This window comes from Oncorhynchus clarkii, chromosome 31, assembly GCF_045791955.1.
Source record: "Oncorhynchus clarkii lewisi isolate Uvic-CL-2024 chromosome 31, UVic_Ocla_1.0, whole genome shotgun sequence".
NCBI lineage: Eukaryota > Metazoa > Chordata > Actinopteri > Salmoniformes > Salmonidae > Oncorhynchus > Oncorhynchus clarkii.
In genome coordinates, this window is record NC_092177.1 from 37,718,185 (window position 1) to 37,744,528 (window position 26,344).

At 41.5% G+C, this 26,344-nt stretch overlaps 1 protein-coding gene across 6 annotated transcripts in view; it reads left to right on the forward strand.

The window, feature by feature from the left end:
* The first annotated feature begins 7,788 nt into the window (after positions 1–7,788).
* LOC139390538 (glutamate receptor 2-like) overlaps positions 7,789–26,344 on the forward strand; it is a 68,465-nt gene continuing 49,909 nt past the window's right edge. For all 6 annotated transcript variants that reach the window (XM_071137718.1, XM_071137715.1, XM_071137716.1 and 3 more), the window contains exons 1-2: positions 7,789–8,132; positions 8,328–8,468. In XM_071137718.1, coding sequence (XP_070993819.1) covers positions 8,000–8,132; positions 8,328–8,468 — 274 coding nt within the window. In that variant the 5' untranslated portion in view covers positions 7,789–7,999. The remainder of the gene's footprint in view (positions 8,133–8,327; positions 8,469–26,344) is intronic.

The following is a 26,344-nucleotide window of genomic DNA, read 5'->3' on the forward strand; positions in this document are numbered from 1 at the left end:
CAGTCTCTATCACTCCTCATATACTATAGTATTACTCCTGATGTATCATGTCTCTAGTATAACAAGGTTCCAAGTTTAACCCAGAATTAACAATTCAGTACCTCACAAAAGGGTATGATTTCACAAACTTGGTCAGTCTTAGGTTGACAGTGTTACCCAATTCTTCTCAGATTGATTTAGCCTATTCCTTTCTCAGTCAATAAGGGATTATCTTGTTTTCTGCTTAATGCAGTTTCTGCCTAAGCAGACATCACATAGTTTAAGCTCTTGTGCAAGTTATTGTGTGTGTATCCATGTAATAGCATCATGCAGCCATGAGCCTGAGGGAGTAGGAACACTACATGAAAATAATCTGCTATAGAAGCTCAATTCACCCCAGCTACTGTACAGCCACTGTACCACTGTGTAACAGTGCAACAGATGTTTTTATTGCACAACCCCCCTATCACAATTGTCTCACTATAACTAATATGCAAAGATGGTTAGACGCCTCTTGTATCTAGTCCCCCTCTCAACACAAATTGCATGAACTGTCAGTCAGAGATTCTAGCCGCCTCTTGTTTTAGGAATTATCAGCCAAAGTTGCATGTGTAAGCCTACTGAACCTTATGTCAGTTAATTTCTAAAGCTATTCCCTCTCACTTTTTAACATAGTGTAACCCTGTTAAACTACCTCAGGATACTGTACAGTATATTCCACCAGGCATGTAACTTGACCAATATTAGGTAACAGGCCAATTTGACCCCCTCTCCCATAATATACCATGATGAGTTTGATTGGGGGGAAAATCGCACTGTTAAGCGCCAGGCAGCTACTGGCTTTATGTTGCTTTGCACCACAGTGACTAATTTCCTCATTTTATGATTGCATCCCCCTGCCGCCAAATACGCTTTTGATCCCCAGAGGCCGTCTGCCCGAAACGCACAATTTCTCCTCTTTCCTTTTTCAGCAGTCTGTGATGTATTGCTTCAGTCTGCAGTAACGGTTCAGCAGCGCGCACTACGCGTTCTGTCGTCCTGGGGATAATATCAATATTTTCTGGGACAGTTCAAAACAGACTCAAGGACAGTTAGAGAGCCACAATTCATACAACCACTTGTTAAAGGAGTTTGATTCCTATATGTTCATCAACCAATTAAATTAAAACACTCTGCCCATTTCTAAGAATTTGTAAGATAATTATTTGCATAAAATGGACAGAGACCAGTCTCAAAATCAATCAATAGCGTTTATTCTCGAGAGTACTCATCATAATACAATGTACATTGGTTTATATCACATTTCGTCATAGCGTTTTGAATGCTGCTCCTCCTTCTCTCCGATATAATGGCAATATAGTTCACAAGCCTTCCCATTGTCTGCCACCTGTTAAACAATCTACCACAAGCCCAAGGTCTCTCCCCTCCCTGGGTAGAGACAGGATGTCCTGTAAGGAACACAGTATTCCAGCCAGTCTGATGATAGCTCCATTCGTTTCCAGCAAGGAACAGACAGTCCTTCTAATTATGGACAAAAACTACACACATTACATTCAGTCATATGATTATAATAAGATTCATACATCCATACAGTAACATAGTAGTATTCTGTTTAGTCATAGTTCTGATTTAAATGTATACGTAATTTAGTCATTATTCATAGAAATCCCTTAACACCACTGTACATCAAACAATGTTAAAAAGCAATGAGGCTGACGCAAAAAACGAGAATGTTTAGCTTAAATGTTGATAAACTATTATTTCTTAACATAAGTGCAGCAATGCGCACATGACAGTAGGATACGTAGGATACAAATGTTCCAAAATGCCATTAGCAGAAACACACCTTCCTAATAAACAGCACACCACACATGCAAGCAGTGTATTATGAGAGAGATGACGTCATCTGTTCAAAATGTAAAAAGAGGGGAGATCTAAAGATGCAACGACTAGCATGGGTTGCTTATATGACTAGAATTGTGTCTTTGGCTGCTGGACAATGAAAGAAAGTTGATTTGAAAACCAATAGAACATGAGAGAAATGCTGGTTTCAATGGCATAAGGAAGTGCTATTTCTATGGTCTGTTTTTGGCTAGGCTACTTTGAAACGAGATAAGACGTGCCTCCAGGTTTTAAACGTTATGGTCAAGCAGTTTCAAAATGCTGACTGCCTCCCCTCAGATTGCAAGGGGAGTGATACGCGGTGCACAACAGGGCACTGGCCTTTCTCTCTTTTTGGACATGAATGTTAATTACCTTATACACTGCGTGTACAAAACATTAAGGACACCTGCTCTTTCCATGGCATAGACTGACCGGGTGAATCCAGGTGAAAGCTATGATCCCTTATCGATATCACTTGTTGAACCCACTTCAATAAGTGTAGTTGAAGGGGTGGAGACAGGTTAAAGAAGGATTTTATCACCTTAATTGTCTTTTAAGGCACAGATTGTGTATGTGTGCCATTCAGAGGGTGAATGGACAAGACAAAATATTTAAGTGCCTCTGAACCAGGTATGGTAGTAGGAGCCAGGCGTACTGGTTTGTGTCAAGAATTGCAATGCTGCTGGGTTTGTCATGCCCAACAGTTTCACATGTGTATAAAGAATGGTCCACCACCCAAAGAGCATGGGCCAGCATCCCTGTGGAAAACTCCCGTCACCTTGTAGAATCCATGCCCCGGCGAATTGAGGCTGTTTTGACCGGCAAAAGAGGGTGCAACTCAATATATTTTTCTAAATGTTTTGTACACTCGGTATATGTGTCAAACATACCTGGCATTTGTCCGATGTTTATGTAATTAAAAGTCTCATTAAAGTTTGTCTACAAGTTCTGGTGCCTCCCTCAGGTCAGCATCGGTGTGGGCATTTCACCTGGGCTACACTAATTATTTATGTACAGGTAATTGCTAAAGGAAACACCAACATAAAGTGTCGTAATAGGGCTCGGGCTGCCAGAACAGCTTCAATGCACCTTGGCATAGATTCAACAAGTGTCTGGAACTCTTGGAGGGATACGACACCATTCTTCCATCAGAAATTCCATTATAAATATTGGTAGTGAAAAACGCTGTATCAGGGTCCGCTCCAGAATCTCCCATAAGTGTTCAATTGGGTTGAGATCTGGTGACACACACAAATACACACACTTTAAACCCCCTCTGCTCCTTTGAAATACCTCTTTTAAAGTCACTGAGATCTTTTCTTCTAGCAATGGTGGCCAAAATAATGGGAAACTGGACATGTATATACTGTACATGACCCTAAGCATGATGGGATATTATTTGCTTAATTAACTCCGGAACCCCTGCTATGTGGAAGCACCGGCTTTAAATATTACTCGTATCCCTCATTTACTCAAGTGTTTCCGTTATTTTGTCAGTTACCTCTTGGCAGTTCAAAACATAAAAATAAACAAAGCATTTTAATTTGGAACAGTTCATCTTCAGTTTGGGACAGTTGAAATTGCACTTAAGGACAATTTTGGGACAGTGATGAAAAAAAGTTTGTGTCGACCACTGGCGTAGCGGAACCGAGCGCTCCAGTGTACAAATGTTTTGAAAGTTTTAAAAAATGAATACAGGTTCATTAACATTTCATAAATGCATTCCTGTGTGGTGTAACTAGCAAACTATTGGTGATAAGATAATCATAACCACCACTGATAATGTCATCAGTGCTCTGTTTGTGTGTGACTGACCAGTAACTTTGAGGGGCCAGGAGCTGATCTATACTGCTATACACATCAATGGGGCTCTGACAAAGACCTCACCTCTTGCCTGCTCACCAACTGTCGTCGAATTAGGTAGGTTTAGTCTGACTTGTTCAAACGTCAACATAGTATATGTTTTGTGTGTCGGATATTACCTATCATAATTGCCATTGGTAATATAACAGTGACTGTGTGTTCAGAGAAACATGGATCTAACACATGACGACTGGCAAGATGATGTGATGAAGTCTAGACTGACAGACAGGCTTGATACTGATGTATCTGAATAGAGAGACCTGGCACTCATTTTCAACATTTGACCAGACTATTTTTACTTGTATTGTTTTTTAAAATTATTGTTGAAAAGATTTAGTATCAGTTAATATGGGGATGGAGAAACCCTGCACGTTCTGCACCAAGATCAGGGAACTCATGTTGTAGACGGGGACACCACACAGGAAGGTATGTTTGCCAAGGTAGTCCCATTGAAACTAGACAAAATGCAGATAGGCACAGTATCTGTATCAGCAGGGAATGAGAATGAAAGGTGCACATTGTTAAATTGACACTGGTTCTATGGTATTATGTAAAGGGTTGTTTATTTTACATGGACCTGTTACTACATTTGACAGTTATCAAAACCCTAGTTTAGAATATCTACATAAATTAAGCAATTATATTTTTCTCATATCTGCCTGTAGTTATTGTAATCAACCTGCAAGAGGTTTGTTTGTTGTGATTGATTGAGGGGAACCAGCTGTGGGCAAGGTTCTGAAAGATTGTGTCATGGTGGTGGCAAAGACACGCTCAAATCAAATGTTATTTGTCACATGCACCGATAACAACAGGTGTAGTAGACCTTAGTGTAATGCTTACTTACAAGCCCTTAACCAATAATGCAGTTTTAAGAAAATAAGTGTTAAGTAAAAAATGTAAATAACAAATAATTAAAGAGCAGCAGTAAAATAACAGTAGCAAAGCTATATACAGTACAGGGATACCGGTACAGAGTCAATGTGCGGGGGCACAGGCTCGTCAAGGTAATTGATGTCAGTTATACAGCGCCATATTTTTCTAATGAAACCCAGAGGGTTTCGTTTTTCTTGGAATAGAAACACCATCATTTTAATCAAATTAATAAAGCAACATTTCTTAATCAATCCCATATGCTATGTTCTTACGAAAAAAGGTTTGAAATTCTCTAGTACAGCCAATATTAAATACTGTCAAATGCTTCTCAAAGATGCCCTCTGGTGGTCAAACCAGCACGAACTTGCATTAATGGCAACAAAGGCTGACACTTAACGTGCTGCAGCCCGCAAGGTGTGCTGCTATATGACACAACTTTTACAGGAGTTAAAGTGACTATGCATAGATAATAAACAAAGAGTAGCAGTAGTGTAAAAGAGGAGGGGGGGGGGGTGAACAATCCAAATAGTCTGGGTAGCCATTTGATTAGCTGTTCAGGAGTCTTGTGGCTTGGGGTAGAATTATGAGATTTTTGTTGTTTTGAATTTGGCGCCCTGCACTTTCACTGGCTGTTGGCGAGGTGGGACGCCACATATCCCAGAAGCCTTTTGAACCTAGACTTGGCGCTCCGGTTCCGCTTGCCGCACGGTAGCAGAGAGAGCAGTCTGTAGCTGTATTCGAATACTCATACTAACTGCACTAACCGTACTATTTGTGACATAAATTGAGTATGTAGTATGCTTATTGGTCATAGTATGGATAGATGCCAAAAGTATGCCAAAAGTTCCTGGATGTCGTACTACATTTGCCAAAATACGAAGTACTGTATACACGCAGTAGACACTATTTCTGTACTTTTAGGGCCCATAATGCAATTCTTCAGGAAATGGGCGTGGCTTTAAAACGTTTTCAGATTTTGAAGAAAATCTTAGAAAATATGCAGCCAAAGTCCGAGAGCGGAGAAAAATTAATTTATTTAACTAATTATGACAAATGTGAAAATGTTGAGCAATGTAATAAAGTAATGACTTTTTAAATGATTTACACTATGTTGGTTGGCAAGGCTAACTTTATGAACCGCATAGCATATCATTACAGCACTAGGTACTTCCGGTATGTTAGCTAGCTAACTCGTTAGACTCCCTCCACCTACCCAAGGACTTCGGAGTACAAACATCAGTTAACCACCAAACTGAGGATCTAAATTTAACCTTGCGTAATAGCCTAGATGGAGTCCCACCTCTAAAAACAAACAACATTTGTCACAAGAAATTAGCTCCCTGGTGTACAGAAAATACCAGAGCCCTGAAGCAAGCTTTTCAGAATTCATCGTTGCTGAAGTGAAGCACATCCTCTCTTGAGGAATGCTGCTTTTTAGTTAGCTTTGCGACAGTATCAAAAATACATTATGTTTTTTGTAAATTGAAATTTACAAAGCTACAAAGCGAAGCAGATTAGAAAATGTGTCCTAAGGTCAATGACTTACTTGATATTTACTTGACAGTAACACTTGGGCATAAACCATACATGGGTGGCTGTGTAATGGGTCTTTTGTATAAAAATGAAATGTTCGGATTTGGCTTTTATCACAACACAGTGTACAGAGTAAAATCTCATCTGACATTTCTGGTTTATAGATTTTCGTAAACACTGACTGGACTATAAACTTATTTGCATCTCTAAGCATCTGCCTCTGATTACAAAGGTTGCAAATTCAAATCCAGTGATAGAAAGTTGGATTTGTGATTTTTGTTTAAAAACCTATCCCAAACCTTAACCCGTTCGTTCCTTAACCATTCGGAGTCCATGCCTAGCCTTAACCTTAAACACTTGGACATTTGACGTTTGCAACTTCGATATTTGATGTTTGAGACGTGGATGGACATTTAATTCTGATGTAAAACTGTGAGAGAAAGTTGCAGCTATAGCCTGTATATCATAAACCGGGGAACAGGGATGACATTTATTTTTATTGACAGGAGGGGAGCTCCTGTTCCATTTTACCCCGTGTAAAATGGCAATAACAAGCGCCCCACAGATTCGGCTCCAATTAGTATGCATGGAATAGTGGAAAACAAGCAATAGATTAAAAGTAAAGAGCGCATTCATTTGGTAGTTAATCCCAGCGAGATGGGAGTGGAAGGAAACACGTGTTCATGCACACACACGGGGCCGTTGAGCACACATGGACGCACGCACACCCGCACGCACGCAAATACACGCGCACACATTTTTCGCATGTATGTACACACACATACCTGCACACCCACTCGCATATACACACACACCTTGACAAGATTCACTCGACGAGCTACAAGTGAAATGCATCTAAATGTCAGCCTGTACAAACTGTTATTGACTGGAGGGGAGCTCCTGTTTGATTCAACCTTGAATACCTTCAGTTTGTTGTTCGTTCCTTATATTTTAGTTGGAAAGTATGCAACAGTATTTTTTTTTTTTGGGGGGGGGGGGGGGGGACAAGCTAGATAAAGTGAATCTTGTTTAGTTCATCAAGTGCAATTTAAATGTCTCCGAGACATAGACAGAACAATGCATCAGTGTTTCAGGCCTAAGAAGCAGGCGTTGGTCAATAGCTGGCACAGCTACCTGCTTTTGAGGATGGCACACACTACCCATGGAATAAGTGAGATGCCACTCAAACTGGCATGGCTATTATTCGCTTAACTGCATGATTTGTTTTGTTTTTTGTGACTGAGTCTGATTATCAGCAGGGCACACACAGGTTAATTAATACAAGATGTATTGATGCCATACTTTTCCATGTTAGTGCAGAGTGATACAGTGAGGGCTGAACCGTCAAAATAATGACTTGTACAACACGAAGCAAACCCCTGAGATAATGAGATTGTCTCATGGTGTGCCATGACTCGTAGCAGGTTCAAAAATGTAAAGTCAAGGGCACATATTTCATCTATTATATACATGCTGAACAAACATGTACACACACACACACACTAATGAGTCGCGAGGCACTGAAGTGGAGCGCACGCTCGGCTCCTCTCGTGTCTTTACGCTTCTCATTAACATTCGTCACTTGTCCGTGATGCTGAAAGGATCTCCAGCGCACGGAGCGAAGACGAACAGTGTTCCAGTGCTTAAAGGAGGTATCTACGACTCGCAGGCGGACAGCGCAACGAGGAGGACCGGAAGAGACGGTTAATTTACATTATAGCATTCCTTCACTGCTGGACCTGGAGCAGGAGCCCTCGTTTTCGATAAAAAAAAAAAAACACCGGCAGAAAATACTCACCAGTGCATTTTTCCTGACATCAAGTCGCCGATATGTGTCGGATCTAACATAGACTATTGTTGAGAAACAATGAATATCTCCATTCTTGGGTGGATGTGGGCACTTTTTTTCATGGAAATGCCTAAGTTTATGAATTTATCGGTTTTCGTTCTACCTGTTTTATGGGGTTTGGTGCTTGGTGGCTCTCAAAGTGTACAAATTGGTATGTATCAAGCAAATTCGTTGATTTGAAGGATAGCCAATTTTTTGGGGACATAGGTCCCGCAAGTAGGCTAGTGATTTTGCCAATGCATGGTGAAAGCTGGTCATGCAAATTAAATCAAATAAATCAACAATATAACATCTTGGAAAATGCTATACACAAGTATATTGAGATGTCCAATTGTTTCTATTACAGGTGGACTCTTTCCAAGGGGTGCTGATCAGGAATACAGTGCATTTCGGATAGGAATGGGTCTATTCGGCACACCCGAATTCAGATTGACGCCCCATATTGACAATCTGGAAGTAGCAAACAGTTTTGCTGTCACCAATTGTTGTAAGTAACAAATGTATTCTATGTCAGGTCCCTTTACAAAGTTAACAATGAAATCAATTGTCATCCCCTTCAAATATACCAATAGAAAACACAGCAAAACTATCAATTGATGGATTCAATTAGGCTACTTAGAAACTGTGCATGGAACCACTCAATCAGCGCGTAATTTGTGAGCTTATTTAAATCGGTGAAACCACATCTGTTGTGGAAAGACATGGACAAGTAGGCTGTTTGTAAAATAATATCTTATGTGGATTAGTGTTCATCTTTGTGTGAGAAATGACAAGGTAAAGTTGGTTTCCACAGTAACAGTAAGTCACAGTGATGCTCCATTGACACAGGCGCGCGTAATGTCTTGCATGACAAGTAGGCACTGGGAGTATCCATTGTAATTGCGTATTTTAATCAAATTCAAGACAGTTCTATTATCTTTTGTCAAATATGGTCTCCATTTGCAATAGCTTTTCATCTCTATGATTGACATGACCTAGGTTAAAATATATTCACGCCCGTTAATTGAAAATGAGTTTATTGTTCCACATATTTAATAGGCATTTATTAACCGTATTTAGTAAAGTAACTAATCTATATCAGGTAGCCTATGCATTACATGTAGTTCTGTGGATGATAAAAATAGGCGAAGTGTAATAATTCAATCGTTAAGGTTTCTTCCCTCTGGGTATTGAGAGGAGGTCATAGCCTTCTGGACCAGCCTATTGCCTACCACTTCTTGGCCCACATTCGTTATGTTATTAGGTTCTTCAACACAATTGCTTTATATATATATATATTGAGAACAATCAACTGAAACAATATATATATATTTAAACTGACAATATGTAAAAGTAAAACAAAAAATAGGTTCGATTTGATCTGTTCACTGAGCTATTAATGAGCGCCGCTCTAAAATGGATGGGCTCCCCATTTCATCTAGCTGTTGCCAAGCGACAGTTCGTTTGGAAAAACGTCTCTGGGGTATTTTATTTCAAAACTCAAGGATACTTTTATAGCATGTGCATCGATTATAATCCCCGTTTCCACACGTTCCATATAAAAGCTTGTTGTGTTGAAGAACCTCAACGCGTCAGATGCCTGATGATGCTGGATCAAGAGAACAGCGACATGTCAGTCACCGCTTGGGTTCTAAGCAACAGCATCAATCCCCATAACTGTTATGTCAGAGGTTGTTCTTATGCAAGTAGTGTTACATATGGCTTCATTCAGTAAGTAGTCTACTGTAAATGAGAAGCAGGTGGAATCATTGTAACTTACACATTTGCCTCACTAATTATGCACATGTGCAAAATAGTAACTTTTAGGATAATTATTTCTAAACTCTTTGGTAGGGAAAAGGCTGAAAGCATGTTCTTTGGACATAGGCCTAATGTATCCTTGATAGGTGTCATCATTTATTTGAAAAGAATAGGGACAATAGATCTCACAGGTGGCTGGTCGCACCTTAGTTGGGAAGGACGGGCTTCTAGTAATGGCTGGAATGGAATGGTATCAAGGACATGGTTCCATGTGTTTGATACCATTCCATTCACTCTATTCCAGCCATAATTAGCCGTCCTCCCTGCCCCAACCTCCTGTGATAGATATGTGATAACCTTGACGAATTGGTCAACACACACATATATTATTATTATTACCTTTATTTAACTAGGCAAGTCAGTTAAGAACAAATTCTTATTTACAATGACGGCCTAGGAACAGTGGGTTAACTGCCTGTTCAGGAGCAGAACAACAGATTTGTACCTTGTCAGCTCGGGGGTTTGAACTTGCAACCTTCCAGTTACTAGTCCAACACTCTAAGCACTAGGCTACCCTGTTTCCTGTATGCGAACATATATTATTAGAGAGTGAGAGGCTCTTCTCAAGCGTTTGACTATATAGGCTACTCTTTTAATCCAATAGATGACACTATACATTAGAAGGCATTACAGTAATTCCCCTTCATATTGAAAACATACATTTTCAGATGAGAAAGCACCATTAAAACTGGGCACAGAGACATTTATAGAAGCCATATTAAAAATTAGATGGATAATTTTGCTTGTACATTAGCTGAAACAATGTAACCAGTCAATGGGACATTTTTTCATGAATAGAACGAATGACATCCCTGGGATGAAATACACTCTGATTAGCTAAATCACCAAGCTGTATTGTAGCCCAAAGTACAGTAGAATCCAGGTCAAATTGAAGGCATAAGCTTCCCTTACACGTCTGCCTTGTGGGGATAAGCTAATTCATAAGGAAGTCGATTGACATTTTCTCAGACAATTCTATACCTGTTGTGCAATGAGTCAGATAATAATTCCTTTACTCTGATATTGTTGGATAAGCTTTTATAGTGACCATAAGAAAAGACAAGAGCTTGCACATTTTTATTCAAGAAAGTCTTGTTGGGCCAGAGTGGTACGTCTACGATGTATGAAAGCAATGCCAGGAGAACCTACTCCTGCCATAGCTACATTGCGCCATCGTCGAGTGCATTTGGTACATTCTGGATCTGCCGCCAACTCCAGGAGAGCGGATGGAGGCGGCCACTGTGTGTGACCTCTTTCAAAATAATCCACACTCCCTCTCTGGGGACTCCTAGAAGAGATACAATGTTGCATGTGAGAAATGGTTGATTTAACCCATCAATTGTCCCTTATTTGACTCATCGTATTGTAATTTCCTACATTTACCTGCATCTGACCTCGTTATGATGTACAGGTAACTGCCAAAATAATATACGGAACAGAAATATAAACGCAAAGTGCAACAATTTCAAAGATTTTACTGAGTTACAGTTCATATAAGAAAATCAATCAATGTAAATAAATTCATTAGCCCCTAATTTATGGATTTCACATGACTGGGAATAGAGATGGCCCTCAGGATCTCGTCACAGTATCTCAATAAATAAAAATTGCCATTGATAAAATTAAATTGTATTCATTGTCCGTAGCTTATGCCTGCCCATACCATAACCCCATCGCCACCATGGGGTACTCTGTTCACAATGTTGACATCAGCAAACCCCTTGCCCACACGACACGTGGTCTGGTTGGACGTACTTCCAAATTCTCTAAAACTACGTTGGTAGAGAAATGAACATTCAACTCTGGCAACAGCTCTGGTGGACATTCCTGCAGTCAGCATGCCAATTGCATGCTCCCTTAAAACTTGAAACATCTGTGGTATTGTATTGTGTGACAAAACTGCACATTTTAGAGTGGCCTTTTATTGTCCCCAGCACCAGGTGCACCTGTGTAATGATCATGCTGTTTAATCAGCTTCTTGATAAGCCACACCTGTCAGATCTCAAACCATTTGAACAAATTCTGGAGCTGCGCCTGCAACAGCGTTTTCCACACACCATCAACAAAACACCAAATGACGGAATTTCTTGTGGAAGAATGGGGTTGCATCCCTCCAATAGAGTTCCAGACTCTTGTAGAATCTATGCCATGGTGTATTGAAGCTGTCCTGGGTTGTGGTGGCCCAATGACCTATTAAGACACTTTATGTTGGTGTTTCCTTTATTTTGGCAGTTACCTTGTTACAATCATGCCATTTTAAATGTTCACTTATGATCAAATGCAAAAATCTGAATCATGCAGAAAGCATATTCCATGGTCAGTTTATTGTACAATCTTAATTAAATACATTTAAATTCCCTTTTATAGAAGACGCTGTAAAATATTAAGTAGGCTAGGAAGTTGGGCCTTTCATAAATCGAGGCTAGACAGCCCTCTGTGGACCTTAGCCTGCCCTGAATACTCTCTTTAACCTAGAGTGCATTCGAAATGTCACCCTATTCCCAATGTAGTGCACTAGAACCCTATCGGCCTTGGCAAAAAGTAGTGCACTACATAGGGATAAGGGTGCCATTTGGCACACACGTCTCCTTTTAATAATCCTCCATCCACACATACTGTAAGTGGGGTGTCTTTTTAAAAACTACACAGAGCTGAAATATCAATTACACACTTGTTCAAAGACTTCACGTCTAGTCTAAGTCGTCTCCTCTTGTCTCATATCACATTGCTTAGCCCGCTCACCGCTTCCGAGGCAGCGAGGTCAAGTCTATTCACGTTGATGTGCTCTATATGGAGTCACAGTGCACTGTATGTCACTTGTCCGTCAAATAAAGTTAGATTAGCGAAACAATAATGAGCTTGATGTTATTGCTTTCTTGTATTTGTAGGCTGCTACTATATGTTCAACTAGTAATAACCTGTAGCTCAAGTTAAAGTCGCAGATCTCAAATCATCATCCCCTTCCCCATTCCTAACCTTAACTAGTATAGGTGGAAACAGAAAACGGACCATACTGTCGATCAGCGTCAACTTCACCCTCTTCCTCGTTCAGCACCACGTCAACATGTCACCCTTATCCCACAGGATGCGATCTTGATGTGTTCATTCAAATAAAGATGATCTTTAATCTGATCTAGGACCTGATTAAAAAAAAACACGCCTGGCTCCTACGCACGTCCATTATTGCTCATCCTTAATCAAACTGTAGCTAGGCTTACGGTACACCAAGGGCACTGTAGCAACACCTATTTACTGTTCCACTCGAGACTCTGAAGGCAGAAGATGGAGCACAATTATGATTGTGTACCAGCCGTCCTTGACATCTGAGACTTATCACCATTATAATAAATAGCTACACTTCAGAACAGCATCTACGACACAAGGTAAAAACAATGCTGGACTTATTGTCCTGCCTGGACCCAGTCGGCAAGACGGCACCAAACAAATCTAGTACCAGGTTAATATTGCCCACTTCACCTGATCAAATTCTGTCACATTTGGGCACAGAGGTACAAGTGTGGTGGACAGATCATAGCCCTATATTTATTTGAGTCCGTTGGTAGATGTTTGTGTTCAGAGCCACTTACGGTGAGTGATATGTAATACAATGCATGCCTTAAGTGGGTTCAGTCATAGAAATAATTCTATAGCTACGGGTTCAGCAACAGCATATTCATTATATGCATCATAGGGATGCAGGGACTGAACCAGGGACTGCAGTGAGGCCTCTTGCACCGAGAGGCAATGCCTTAGACTGCTGCGCCACTCGGGAGCCCCAATAACACAATATTTGTATAGTCAATTTGATGCTGGATCAATTTGGAAAACGCATATGATTTATTCTGTTTGTTCTAATCGGGATATTTGCTGTAGGGGTGCATTCATTAGCAACACTAGATGCCAAGCTCACTACCCCTCTGATGGAGAGGAATTTTTCGTTTTGATTACGATTTGAATCGGGACGCTGTTGTAGGTTTGGTTCCAAAAAACAGATTTTCACCAAGTCAAATTCATTTATTGTGTTAGAGGTTTCATGATGCTTGTGTCTAAACCAAAGTTGGGGTCTCTGTAATCTTCAATATGAGGCCCTAAACTTAGCATGAAAGTGCCTATTCTTAGCTGTGTGGGCTAATATAGTCAAAATGTTTGCCTTGGGGTAAGTTGAGGCAATGGCAAGTTGATCAAATAGAAATGTTTTCTTCCCAGGCATAATGCAAGCCATTGTCGCTGGGATATGAGGTAACAACAGGGCCTGGCCTATGTTAAAAGTGTAAAAAAAAAAAAAAAAAAACAGGTACAGTGTTGTTAGGTGTTAAGCCTGTGTTCAAATATGCTTAAAATTATTAAAAGACAAAAGCGATTGTGTTTAGTAAGTAAAGATAGACAAAAGATAGTGGTAATATTTAATTCAGTGAAGAAATTTGTAGGCGTAAGCTCTGCCAAGGGACCACTTTTTTTGGACAAGCTATGTTTTAAAAAACGTCAACACTTACATGAATTCTGATTATACACAACATCCTGAAATACTGTATATTTAAATATCTTTGTTAGAAATAATAATATATTTCCCTTGGCGGAGTGATGATGAATGTAAAAAATGGCTCAACTTAGCCCACTTTCCCCTACCTGTTCTCATCAAAAAGCCTGACATATTTGTGTGTGTGCATGCGCAAGAGAGAGAGGAGAGTGAAAGATCATGATGGACAGAGAAAGTGGGCAATGGAGGATGGACAGAGCAAGAGGCAGTGAGATAGAAACCCAGCCAGACATAGAAAATAATTGTGAGAATTGTGTTATTCTCTATTCAAGCAACCTATTAAACAGGCTTACGTAATGCCACATATGAGATAGACAAGGAATCTGTGTGCAGCCGAGCAACCATTAAAGGAGACAGGATGATTCATACCTATCCAAAACCACCGTAAGAGGTCTAATCGATGGGGGGGGGGGGGGGGGGGGGGGGGAGCCTCCTCTGTCACGATGTCACGATATGTTTATCTAACCAGCACTCTGCTCCCCTCCCCTTGTACTTGACAGTGATATTCAATCCTATTCAATTAAAGAGACCTTGGGTGTTCTTTTTCCTGTGGAACCCTGCAATGCCGTAGGTAGCAGGTAACTCTGTTGCATCTGTCACTCTAGTTGTGGGGAAAGATTTCTGATTGCACCTGCTGCTAGGGGAAGAAAGGGTGGCTGGCTGTGTGTGTGTGTGTGTGTGAGAGAGAGAGCGACAGAGAGCGAAAGAGTGTGTGTGTGTTCTGTTCTTGAAGAGGTACTGTAGATTTCCTCCGTTTGAGACTTCAGAAACATGTAGAAGCTGGAAGATATGTCACACAGACCAGTACAATGAGCTAGAGTGCATACATACAGTACTTTCATTCTCAGAGTTGACCGCCCCCGCCCCCACCCCCACCCCCGTCTATTTATTATAATATCTATTTATTCTCCTTCTGTGGCTAAGCAGCGACTGGAGAGCGTGGGAGTTGGAGAGAGAGCGGGGGGGGGGGGGGGGGGGGGGTGCATAAATTATCTGACAGTTCGATTTCCGCTCGCCTCTAGAAGTAATTGTGCTCCAGCCAATAAAAGGCTTCTAGTACGACTTGACCACAGTTGCGGTGGCAGACAGGGCATGCATGTAAGTAAAGGCTTGGTTGGAGGGGGTAGAGGACAGCCCTCTAAGCATGCTTCTTCTCACCCTTCATTTCCAGTTGTTGTTTATGTTGTTTATCAATGTCTATCAATTGTTTATCAATGCAGTGGGACCCTTCGTCAGGGTTGTTTTCATTTGGTCCTTGAAACGTTAGAGTCAAAACTATATCCGCCTGTATTGACCCAAAACGACACATGCATGTATGGTTTGCTGTAACTTAAAGTTGATGGGTGGTACAGTATTTGTACTGTAGGAAAGGGAGTCAACAAAAATCTGATGTCAGAGACATATACGACCCATTTCACAGTGTTTTAGTAGCTCGACGCAACCAAGTCTGCGCCACTGTTGCCATAGCAACGTGGTGCCAGGCTAGCTCTCCATTGATATATGAGTAGACTGAAGTTGCGTTCGTCTTTCTGTAAGGCTTATGCGCCTGAACGTTCCCTGACATCGGTGGTGTTGTTCTTCAAATTACCCAAAGCACAGCAAGTGGAATGACTGATGCACGATGGCGCAATCATCTTTCAGTAATGATCCAACATCATAATAACTTGATTAGTATATCTCTATGGTGACAAAGGGAAAATTAGCCTTTGGAATGAACATATGATTTAATTTGTATCTATCCATGTGTTGTGAACTGTTCTGAACACTACTGCATGAAAATAATATATTGTATATGTGTTAAATGGTTTGACCAATTATATGTGGTTGGTGTCTTTACAGCACCATAGCAATGAAATGAGAATGCTGCATCACGGATGCATGATAAACCAATTTGAGCAGGTATAATTGAGACAATGTGCCCTGAATGTATCTGCAATCATATCCAATAAGGCTTGGGGTTATTTTTGGTAGAATCAACAGAAAGAAGTGTTACACAGGACATATAGGTTAACAATGGGATACCGTTTCTTATTCTTACCAACCAATGTACTGTTATAATCAACACTGCCAAATCATTGGACAACCGATATTGTCTCAAACCCAGAACACAAGTTTCACGTTGCCCACAGTATGCCTTTCTATAAATTAAATGGAATGTCTCCCCATTTGTCCATACATTATCCCTTTTCTTTGTGTTTGTAATGTTGTTGTTCCATCCTTTTATATGCACATATTAACAGACAACGCTGAAGGAGTAAGCTTTCACACACATTACTTACAGTATTCAGACATTCAGCGCAAGCAAACAGGGAAAGTGTTTGGTTTCCCTGGCAACCTGGCTATCTGGCTCATTGGATGAATCAGTCTTTCTATAAACGCAGTAGTGCAGTAGTAGCTAACATACCAACATGCCAAGACATCATTAAAGAGAGTGCTGCTTGGTCAAAATGAAAGGTAATTTTATATATAGTAGCAGTCAAAAGTTTGGACACACTTACTTATTCCAGAGTTTTTCTACATTGTAGAATAATAGTGAAGACATCAAAATTATGAAATAGTACATTTGGAATCCTGTAGTAACCAAAAAAGTGTAAAACAAATCTAAATCTATTTTATATTTGAGATTCTTCAAAGTAGCCACCCTTTGCCTTGATGACAGATTTGCACAATCTTGGCATTCTCTCAACCAGCTACATGACGTAGTCACTGGAATGCAATTCAATTAACAGGTGTGTCTTGATAAATGTACATTTTTGGAATTTCTTTCCTTCTTAATGTGTTTGAGCCAATCAGTTGTGTTGTGACAAGGTAGGTGTGGTATACAGAAGATATCCCTGTTTGGTAACAGATCAATTCCATATTATGGCAAGAATAGCTCAAACGAGCAAAGAGAAACGATAGTCCATCATTACTTTAAGACATGAAGGTCAGTCAATCCGTAAAATTTGTGCAGTCGCAAAAACTATCAAGCGCTATGGTGAAACTGGCTCTCATGAGGACCTACACAGGAAAGGAAGACCCAGAGTTACCTCTGCTGCAGAGGATGCTTTATTAGAGTTACCAGCCTCAGAAATTGCAACCGAAATAAATGCTTCACCGAGTTCAAGTAACAGACACATCTCAACATCAACTGTTCAGAGGAGACTGATGAATCAGGTCTTCATGGTTGAATTGCTGTAAAGAAAACACTACTAAAGGAGACCAATAAGGAGGAGAGACTTGCTTGGGCCAAGAAACATGAGCAATGGTGAAAATCTGTCCATTGGTCTGATGAGTCCAAATTTGAGATTTTTGTTTCCAAACACTGTGTCTTTGTGAGACGCAGAGTAGGTGAACGGATGATCTCTGTATGTGTGGTACCCACCGTGAAGCATGAAGGAGGAGAGGTAATGGTGTGGGGGTGCTTTGCTTGTGACACAGTCAGTGATTTATTTAGAATTCAAGGAACACTTAACCAGCATTGCTACCATAGCATTCTGCAGCGATACGCCATCCCATATGGTTTGCGCTTAGTGGGATTATTATTTGATTTTCAACAGGACAATGGCCCAACACACCTGAAGGCTGTTTAAGGGCTATTTGTCCAAGAAGGAGAGTGATGGAGTGCGGCATCAGATAACCTGGCCTCCACAATCACGACCTCAACCCAAATGAGATGGTTTGGGATGAGTTGGACCGCAGAGTATAGGAAAAGCATCCAACAAGTGCTCAGCATATGTGGGAACTCCTTCAAGACTGTTGGAAAAGCATTCCTCATGAAGCTGGTTGAGAGAATGCCAAGAGTGTGCAAAGATGTTATCAAGGCAAAGGGTCTAATCTAAAATCTCAAAGCCACCACCAACTTCGTTTTAGAGAATTTGGCAGTACATCCAACTGAGCTGACAACTGCAGACCACTTGTAACCATGGCAGCCCAGGATATTCACCTCAGGCTTCTTCACCTGCGGGATCGTCTGAGACCAGCCACCCGCGCAGCTGATGAAACTGAGTATTTCTGTCTGTAATAAAAAATTAAACAAATTATAATTGGCTGGGCCTAGCTCCCCCTGGCTGCACCCCTGCCCAGTCATGTGAAATCCATAGATTTGGGCCTAATGAATTTATTTCAATTGACTGATTTCCTTATATGAACTGTAACTCAGTTGTAACTCGTTGAAATTGTCACATGTTGCATTTATATTTTTGTTCAGTATAGATAAGTGACACATACTCAGGGCAGCGCAGGGAACGGGTGCAGCTTGCAAACAGTGACAACCCCACTTTCCATAAAAGCCTTGTAGCAGTCATAAGGACAAAGATTCAGAAGGAGGGATGCAGGATTAGATACAAAAGGTGGTTGGTTTTCATTGCACAGTGCTGGTGATGGGACACATTTACAATAAAAACTGCTGACTTTAAAATGTCAGTAAACAGGCTCCAATACAACCTCCCCTGACAATTACCAAAACCCAAATGAGGATAGCATACCCAAAATGGGCACGTAAATACATTTGGCCACACCTATTCTGGCACACAGGCCAGGAGCACGCTGAATCAAATCACACATGTTCACAGTGACAAGACAGAGACTGAGAAGCTCCCAGGACTAAACAGCAAACAAATACATCTTATAAAAAAACAACTCTCTTAACTTCCACCTTGTGAGTGTTGCTCATGTGCACTATAAACATCGCGTCCACTCAGAATGGTAAGAAAAGGTCAATTAAAACGGAACAATGTAGCCTGTATCAAACATACATCAGAAATGTCTTAAATCTTGCAATAAACGGTAAGGGAATGGTGAAACCCTAGCAACTATTGTAGTGTAGTATGGCATATGGATATAACACATATCCTTTAACTTGCGAACGCAACCGCAACTATTTTCATTGTGAAAACAAACTCTCTCATACTAGTATGAGTTTGGAGAGCACACAAGTGAAAAGACGTGCCAGTGCATCTTCAACCGAAAGTTAAGTCCTCAGGCTTTCTCTGCACAAGTCAGAGCCTAGTTTCCCAAAAGCATCCTAAGGCTAAGTTCATTGTTAGAACCTTCGTAGGAGCAGTGGTAGAAATCTGTAAGCGGTTTCCCCAAACCATTGTTACCAAAGTTTCACTTGAAAACGCTTGTTATTTACCGGCTGCCTCAGACCACCCGTAGAAAGGCCAAGTGTCTCCTTTGAGGCTTTTTTTTGTAGTTTATATAGCTACAGAAGATCTCCACTAAACACACAATCAAGATGTTTATCTGTCTCTTTGTGATCGTCGATAACTTCAGAACAAAGTTGACTAAAAATACCGTCATTACAAACAAGTGAAGGATAAAAAGATGAATCAAATGAAAACTGAGATGACTGCATTACAAAGAGAAATACAGCAGAGGGTACGTAGACCTATATATTTAAATCATATTGAAATCCATTTCATATTCATTCAATTGAGCTCCATTTTTGCTAAATGTAGACTAGCCTACTGTCTGTAAGTTTTGCCTCAATATATTTTATGATTGACGACACCATTCTGTATACTTCTGGCCCTTCTTTGGACACTGTGTTAACTAACCTCCAGACGAGATTCAATGCCATACAACACTCTTTCTGTGGCCTCCAACTGGACGGCTCTGACTTAGAATACGTGGACAACTACAAATACCTAGGTGTCTGGTTAGATTGTAAACTCTCCTTCCAGACTCAGATTAAGCATCTCCAATCCCAAATTAAATCTAGAATCGGCTTCCTATATCGCAACAAAGCATCTTTCACTCATGCTGCCAAACATACCCTCGTAAAACTGACCATCCTACCGATCCTCGACTTCGGTGATGTCATCTATAAAATAGCCTCCAACACTCTACTCAACAAACTGGATGCAGTCTATCACAGTGTCATCCGTTTTGTTACTAAAGCACCTTATACCACCCACCACTGCGACCTGTATGCTCTAGTCGGCTGGCCCTCGCTACATATTTGTCGCCAGACCCACTGGCTCCAGGTCATTTGACTGCGGATCCGTAGCGGATACAGGCAATGAGGCAGTGATCGCTGAGATCCTGGTTGAAGACAGCGGAGGTGTATTTGGAGGGCCAGTTGGTCAGGATGTCTATGAGGGTGCCCTTGTTTACAGATTTAGGGTTGTACCTAGTGGGTTCCTTGATTATTTGTGTGAGATTGAGGGCATCTAGCTTAGATTGTAGGACTGCCGGGGTGTTAAGCATATCCCAGTTTAGGTCACCTAACAGAACAAACTCTGAAGCTAGATAGGGGGCGATCAATTCACAAATGGTGTCCAGGGCACAGCTGGGAGCTGAGGGGGGTCGGTAGCAGGCGGCAACAGTGAGACTTATTTCTGGAGAGAGTAATTTTTAACATTAGTAGTTCAAACTGTTTGGGTATGGACCTGGAAAGTATGACATTACTTTGCAGGCTATCTCTGCAGTAGACTGCAACTCCTCCCCCTTTGGCAGTTCTATCTTGACGGAAAATGTTATAGTTGGGTAAGGAAATCTCCGAATTTTTGGTGGCCTTCCTGAGCCAGGATTCAGACACGGCAAGGACATCAGGGTTAGCAGAGTGTGCTAAAGCAGTGAGTAAAACAAACTTAGGGAGGAGGCTTCTGATGTTGACATGCATGAAACCAAGGCTTTTTCGATCACAGAAGTCAACAAATGAGGGTGCCTGGGGACATGCAGGGCCTGGGTTTACCTCCACATCACCCGTGGAACAGAGGAGGAGTAGTATGAGGGTGCGGCTCAAGGCTATCAAAACTGGTCGCCTAGAGCGTTGGGGACAAAGAATAAAAGGAGCAGATTTCTGGGCATGGTAGAATATATAGGAATCCAATACACAAATACAATAGAATCCCAATCCCATCAGATTCTGTTACCAGTACTATAGGATTGTTTGGATTTTTTGACTAGGGGTGCATTATATTAGGGTAGGCTACGCATTAGAATAAGACTCCTCAATATTTTCAGCCATAGTTGATAATATCTCTCTAGAATCTGATTCATCGTCAGTATAATGGAATTATTCTAATTATAAAGTAAGATTTGAAAGGGAGAAAGCTGATCCGAGAGCATCGCTGCCTGCCTTTCGATCCTTTAAATATCAACACATGCCTCAATGACGTACTTAGTGAACGTTTTCATTGTGTGGTGTTTTGCAAAATGAATGTTACATCTTCGTTCGTTGAAGGAAAGGTATACATCGTTAAAACACTCGTAAGCCCTAATGCTGTGTTTAGATGGTATAAGGCAGACAGCAAACCGGATGTTACTGTTTAGAATGAGAGCACAAGGATAAATGCAGTTGTGGCTGGCGGTGAATGCCGTCAGCCGCCATGGAAGACGTGAATTGCCGCCAGAGTTAAAATATTTTAACTTTTGCCGTATGCCGTAGCGTTGTTTTCTACCGGGTGTTCTTCGGCACTTTTTGTTTACTGAAATCACCATAGCAGCACATACCGTCGTGCTGACTTGCTTTTGCCGTCACCGTCTTTCTTGCTTTCTTGTCCTTCTATGCCGACTGGTATTGCTGCTTTTGCGTCCATCGTCTAAATGCAGCATAAGTTCCATCACTATCGGGAAATCGGCCCAGAGTGTTAGAGCAGAGTTATATCTAACAGCTATTCCGCTAGGACTGAACTGATGATAATGATGTGGATGAGTGTGTGTGTGTGTGTGTGTGTTTAGCGTGTGTGATGACAATAATTTGTCTCGTCAGTGCTGCTTGTCTGGGGCTAATTCAATCCCAAACACTTGCAATTAAAGGGCAACATGAACATATTCAAACGACAGGTAGAGGATATTTAGAAAAGCAACATCACATTGGACAACAATGCAGATGACAAGTGTGATTAATTTCAAATAGCAAAAGGAGCAATCGATTTGGGGTGGCCTTTTCATCACCACATCAAACAGAACAGGCCTAAATAAACAAATCTATTTCCCCATCAACTCAAAAAAGTGTACTTCATTATATGCCTAGCTGCAGTCCATTTGAGGGAACTTCCATCTGTCAAGTATGATTGATCGTGATATTAACACAGTCCAACAGTCTGCTTCTCAAATCTAGTGGCTGAAAAGGGAAAAACTACACTCTAAAAAGCCACACTCGTGGAGCAGGAAATGAGGCCAGTTAATTGGGACAGCTAAATATACTTCATAGGGTCTACCCTCTCCTAGTGTAACTGCTGAAGGTTATACAGTACAGATCGCTGGAGCCGGCATAGCACTGACATATTTTATGGTTCCTATCTATCATTAGTTATGAGGTGCTCATGATCCTGGCCACGGCTGACCAGCTCAAAAACACAATGTACTATGCTGTTTTGTTTCCTGGGTGCAGATTCAGCCTACGCCTGCACTAAAAAGCATAAAAATGCGTAAACTATAATTCATATACTGAAAATATAAAATGTGTGATTCTGTTGTTTGTTTTCAATGATTCACAGTGATTTGTGTTGCTGTGTTTTGAAATACTGGACATAAACGCTTTTTTTTCTAGTCCAGGCCAGTCAAGGTTCATTGGTTACCTGTAAAAAACTTTTGTAAGTAAATATACAGGTATATACAATACTGTTAAAACGTTTGAGGTCACTTAGAAATGTCCTTGTTTTTTAAGGAAAAAACACATTTTTAGTCCATTAAAATAACTTCCCGACTCCGGGATGCTGGCCTTCTAGGCAGAGTTGCAAAGAAAAAGCCATATCTCAGACTGGCCAATAAAAATAAAATATTAAGATGGTGGCAAAATAACACAGACACTGGACAGAGGAACTCTGCCTAGAAGGTCAGCATCCCAGAGTTGCCTCTTCACTGTTGACGTTGAGACTGGTGTTTTGTGGATACTATTTAACGAAGCTGCCAGTTGAGGACTTGTGAGGTGTCTGTTTCTCAAACTAGACACTCTAATGTACTTGTCCTCTTGCTCAGTTGTGCATCGGGGCCTCCCACTCCTCTTTCTATTCTGTTTAGAGCCAGTTTGCACTGATCTGTGAAGGGAGTAGTTTATTTTTATTCTTATTTTATTTCACCTTTATTTAACCAAATTGGCTAAATAAACTGTCACATTTACAACTGTGACCTGGCCAAGATAAAGCAAAGCAGTGTGACACAGACAACAACACAGAGTTACACATGGAATAAACAATAAACAAGCCAATAAGACAATAAACAAGTCAATGACACAGTAGAAAAAAATAAAGTCTATATACAGTGTGTGCAAAAGGCATGAGGAGGTAGGCAATAAATAGGCCATAGTAGCATAATTACAATTTAGCTGATTAACACTGAAGTGATAAATGAGCAGATGATAATGTGCAAGTATAGATACTGGTGTTGTCACGTTCGTTATAAGGATCAGACCAAGGCGCAGCGTGGTATGCATACATTCTTTATTTAACTGAATGAACACTGAACAAACTAACAAAATAACAAAACGAATTGTGACGCTATCCAAACGAGTGCTCACTGGCAACTACACATAGACAAGATCGCACAAACACCAAAGGGAAATGGCTACCTAAATATGATCCCCAATCAGAGACAACGATAAACAGCTGCCTCTGATTGGGAACCATATCAGGCCACCATAGACATACAAATCACCTAGACCTTAAAAAAGCCTAGACATACAAAAACCCTAGACAATACAAAAACTAGCGTACCCACCCTAGTCACACCCTGACCTAACCAAAATATAAAGAAAACAGGTGCCCAAAGGTGCGAACTCCCAGCCGCAAACCTGAACCTATAGGGGAGGGTCCGGGTGGGCATCTACCCTCGGTGGCGGCTCCAGTTCTGGATGCAGCCCCCCTCTTTACGCTGATCCCTCCGCCTTTGTAGAACCGGACAGCAGATCATCGCCGGAGGCTCCGGACTGGGAAACGTCGCTGAAGACCCCGGACTGGGGACCATTGTTGGAGACCCCGGACTGGGGACCGTCGCTGGAGACCCCGGACTGGGGACCGTCGGTGGAGGTTCCGGACTGTGGACCGTCGGTGGAGGTTCCGGACTGTGAAACGTCGCCGGAAGCTCTGGACTGGGAACTGTCGCCGGAAGCTCTGGACTGGGAACTGTCGCCGGAAGCTCTGGACTGGGAACTGTCGCCGGAAGCTCTGGACTGGGAACTGTCGCCGGAAGCTCTGGACTGTGGAGGCGCACTGGAGGTCTGATGCGTGGTGCCGGCACTGGTGGTACCGGGCTGGTGACACGCATCTCAGGGCGAGTGCAGGGAGGAGGCACAGGACGTACTGGACTGTGGAGGCGCACTGGAGGTCTGGAGCGTAGAGCTGGCACAACCCGTCCTGGCTGGATGTTTATTTTCACCCTGAAAATGTAGGACACTGGCACAGGACGCACTGGGCTGTGCAGACGCACCGCAGACACAGTACGCAGAGCCGGCACAGGATATCCTGGTCCAAGGAGGTGTACTGGAGACCAGGAGCACTGAGGTGGCACCATCCGTCCTGGCTGGATGCCCATTCTAGCCCGGCAAATGAGAGGAGCTGGAATAGAGCGCACCGGGCTATGAATGCGAACTGGAGACACCATGCGCATCACTGTGTAACACGGTGTCTGACCAGTCACACGCTCCCCATGGTAAGCACGATGAGTTGGCTCAGGTTTCCAACCTGACTCAGCCATTCTCCCCGTGTGCCTCTCGGGCTTCCGTGCTAGCCGTGTCCCCTCGTATCGTCATCGTTCCTCCTGTGCTATCTTCATCTGCTTCCATGGTAGCCAATCTTTTCCAGCCATGATTTCCTCCCACGTCCAGGATCCTTTAACGTCCAAAATCTCATCCCATGTCCATGATGTCTGCTCCTCCTGGCCAATCTGCTTGGTCCGTTTGTGGTGGGATCTTCTGTCACTTTCGTTATAAGGATCGGACCAAGGTGCAACGTGGTATGCGTACATTCTTTATTTAACTGAATGAACACTGAACAAACTAACAAAATGAAACGTGACGCCATACAAACGAGTGCTGACAGGCAACTACACATAGACAAGATCCCACAAACACCAAAGGGAAATGGCTACCAAAATATGATCCCCGATCAGAGACAACGATAAACAGCTGCCTCTGATTGGGAACCATATCAGGCCACTATAGACATACAAATCACCTAGACCTACAAAAACCCTAGACAATACAAAAACTAGCATACCCACCCTAGTCACACCCTGACCTAACCAAAATATAAAGAAAACAGATATCTCAGGTCAGGGCGTGACAGGTGTGCAAAACCGCAGAAAAGTAAATAAAAAAAGTATGGGGATGAGGTAGGTAGATTGGGTGGGCTATTTACAGATGGACTATGTACAGCTGCAGCGATTGGTTAGTTGCTCAGATAGCTGATCTTTAAAGTTGGTGAGAGAAATATAAGTAGTAGTACACAGCGTTGTACGAGATCTTCAGTTTCTTGGCAATTTCTCACATGGAATAGCCTTAATTTCCCAGAACAAGAATAGACTGACGAGTTTCAGAATAAAGTGCTTTGTTTCTGGCCATTTTTGAGCCCTGTAATCGAACCCACAAATACTGATGCTCCAGATAGTCAACTAGTCTAAAGAAGGCCAGTTGTATTGCTTATTTAATCAGGCACAACAGTTTTCAGCTGTGCTAACATAATTGCAAAATGTTTTTCTAATGATCAATTAGCCTTTTAAAATGATAAACTTGGATTAGCTAACACAACATGCCATTGGAACACAGGAGTGATGGTTGCTGATAATGGGGCTCTCTGTACGCTATGTAGATATTGCATTAAAAATCTGCCGTTTCCAGCTACAATAGTAATTTACAACATTAATAATGTCTACACTGTATTTCAGATCAATTTGATGTTATTTTAATGGACATTTTAAAAGACGTACATATGTGTGTATATATATATATATATATATATACACACACACACTTCTTTTAAAATATATTTTCCTTTATTATTTTCCACTAACCCTACCACCCCTCCCCTAATTGGAGTAAACTAACAAACAAGAATACTTAGGTTTCTACTTCCAATTTATACATACTATATACATTTTAC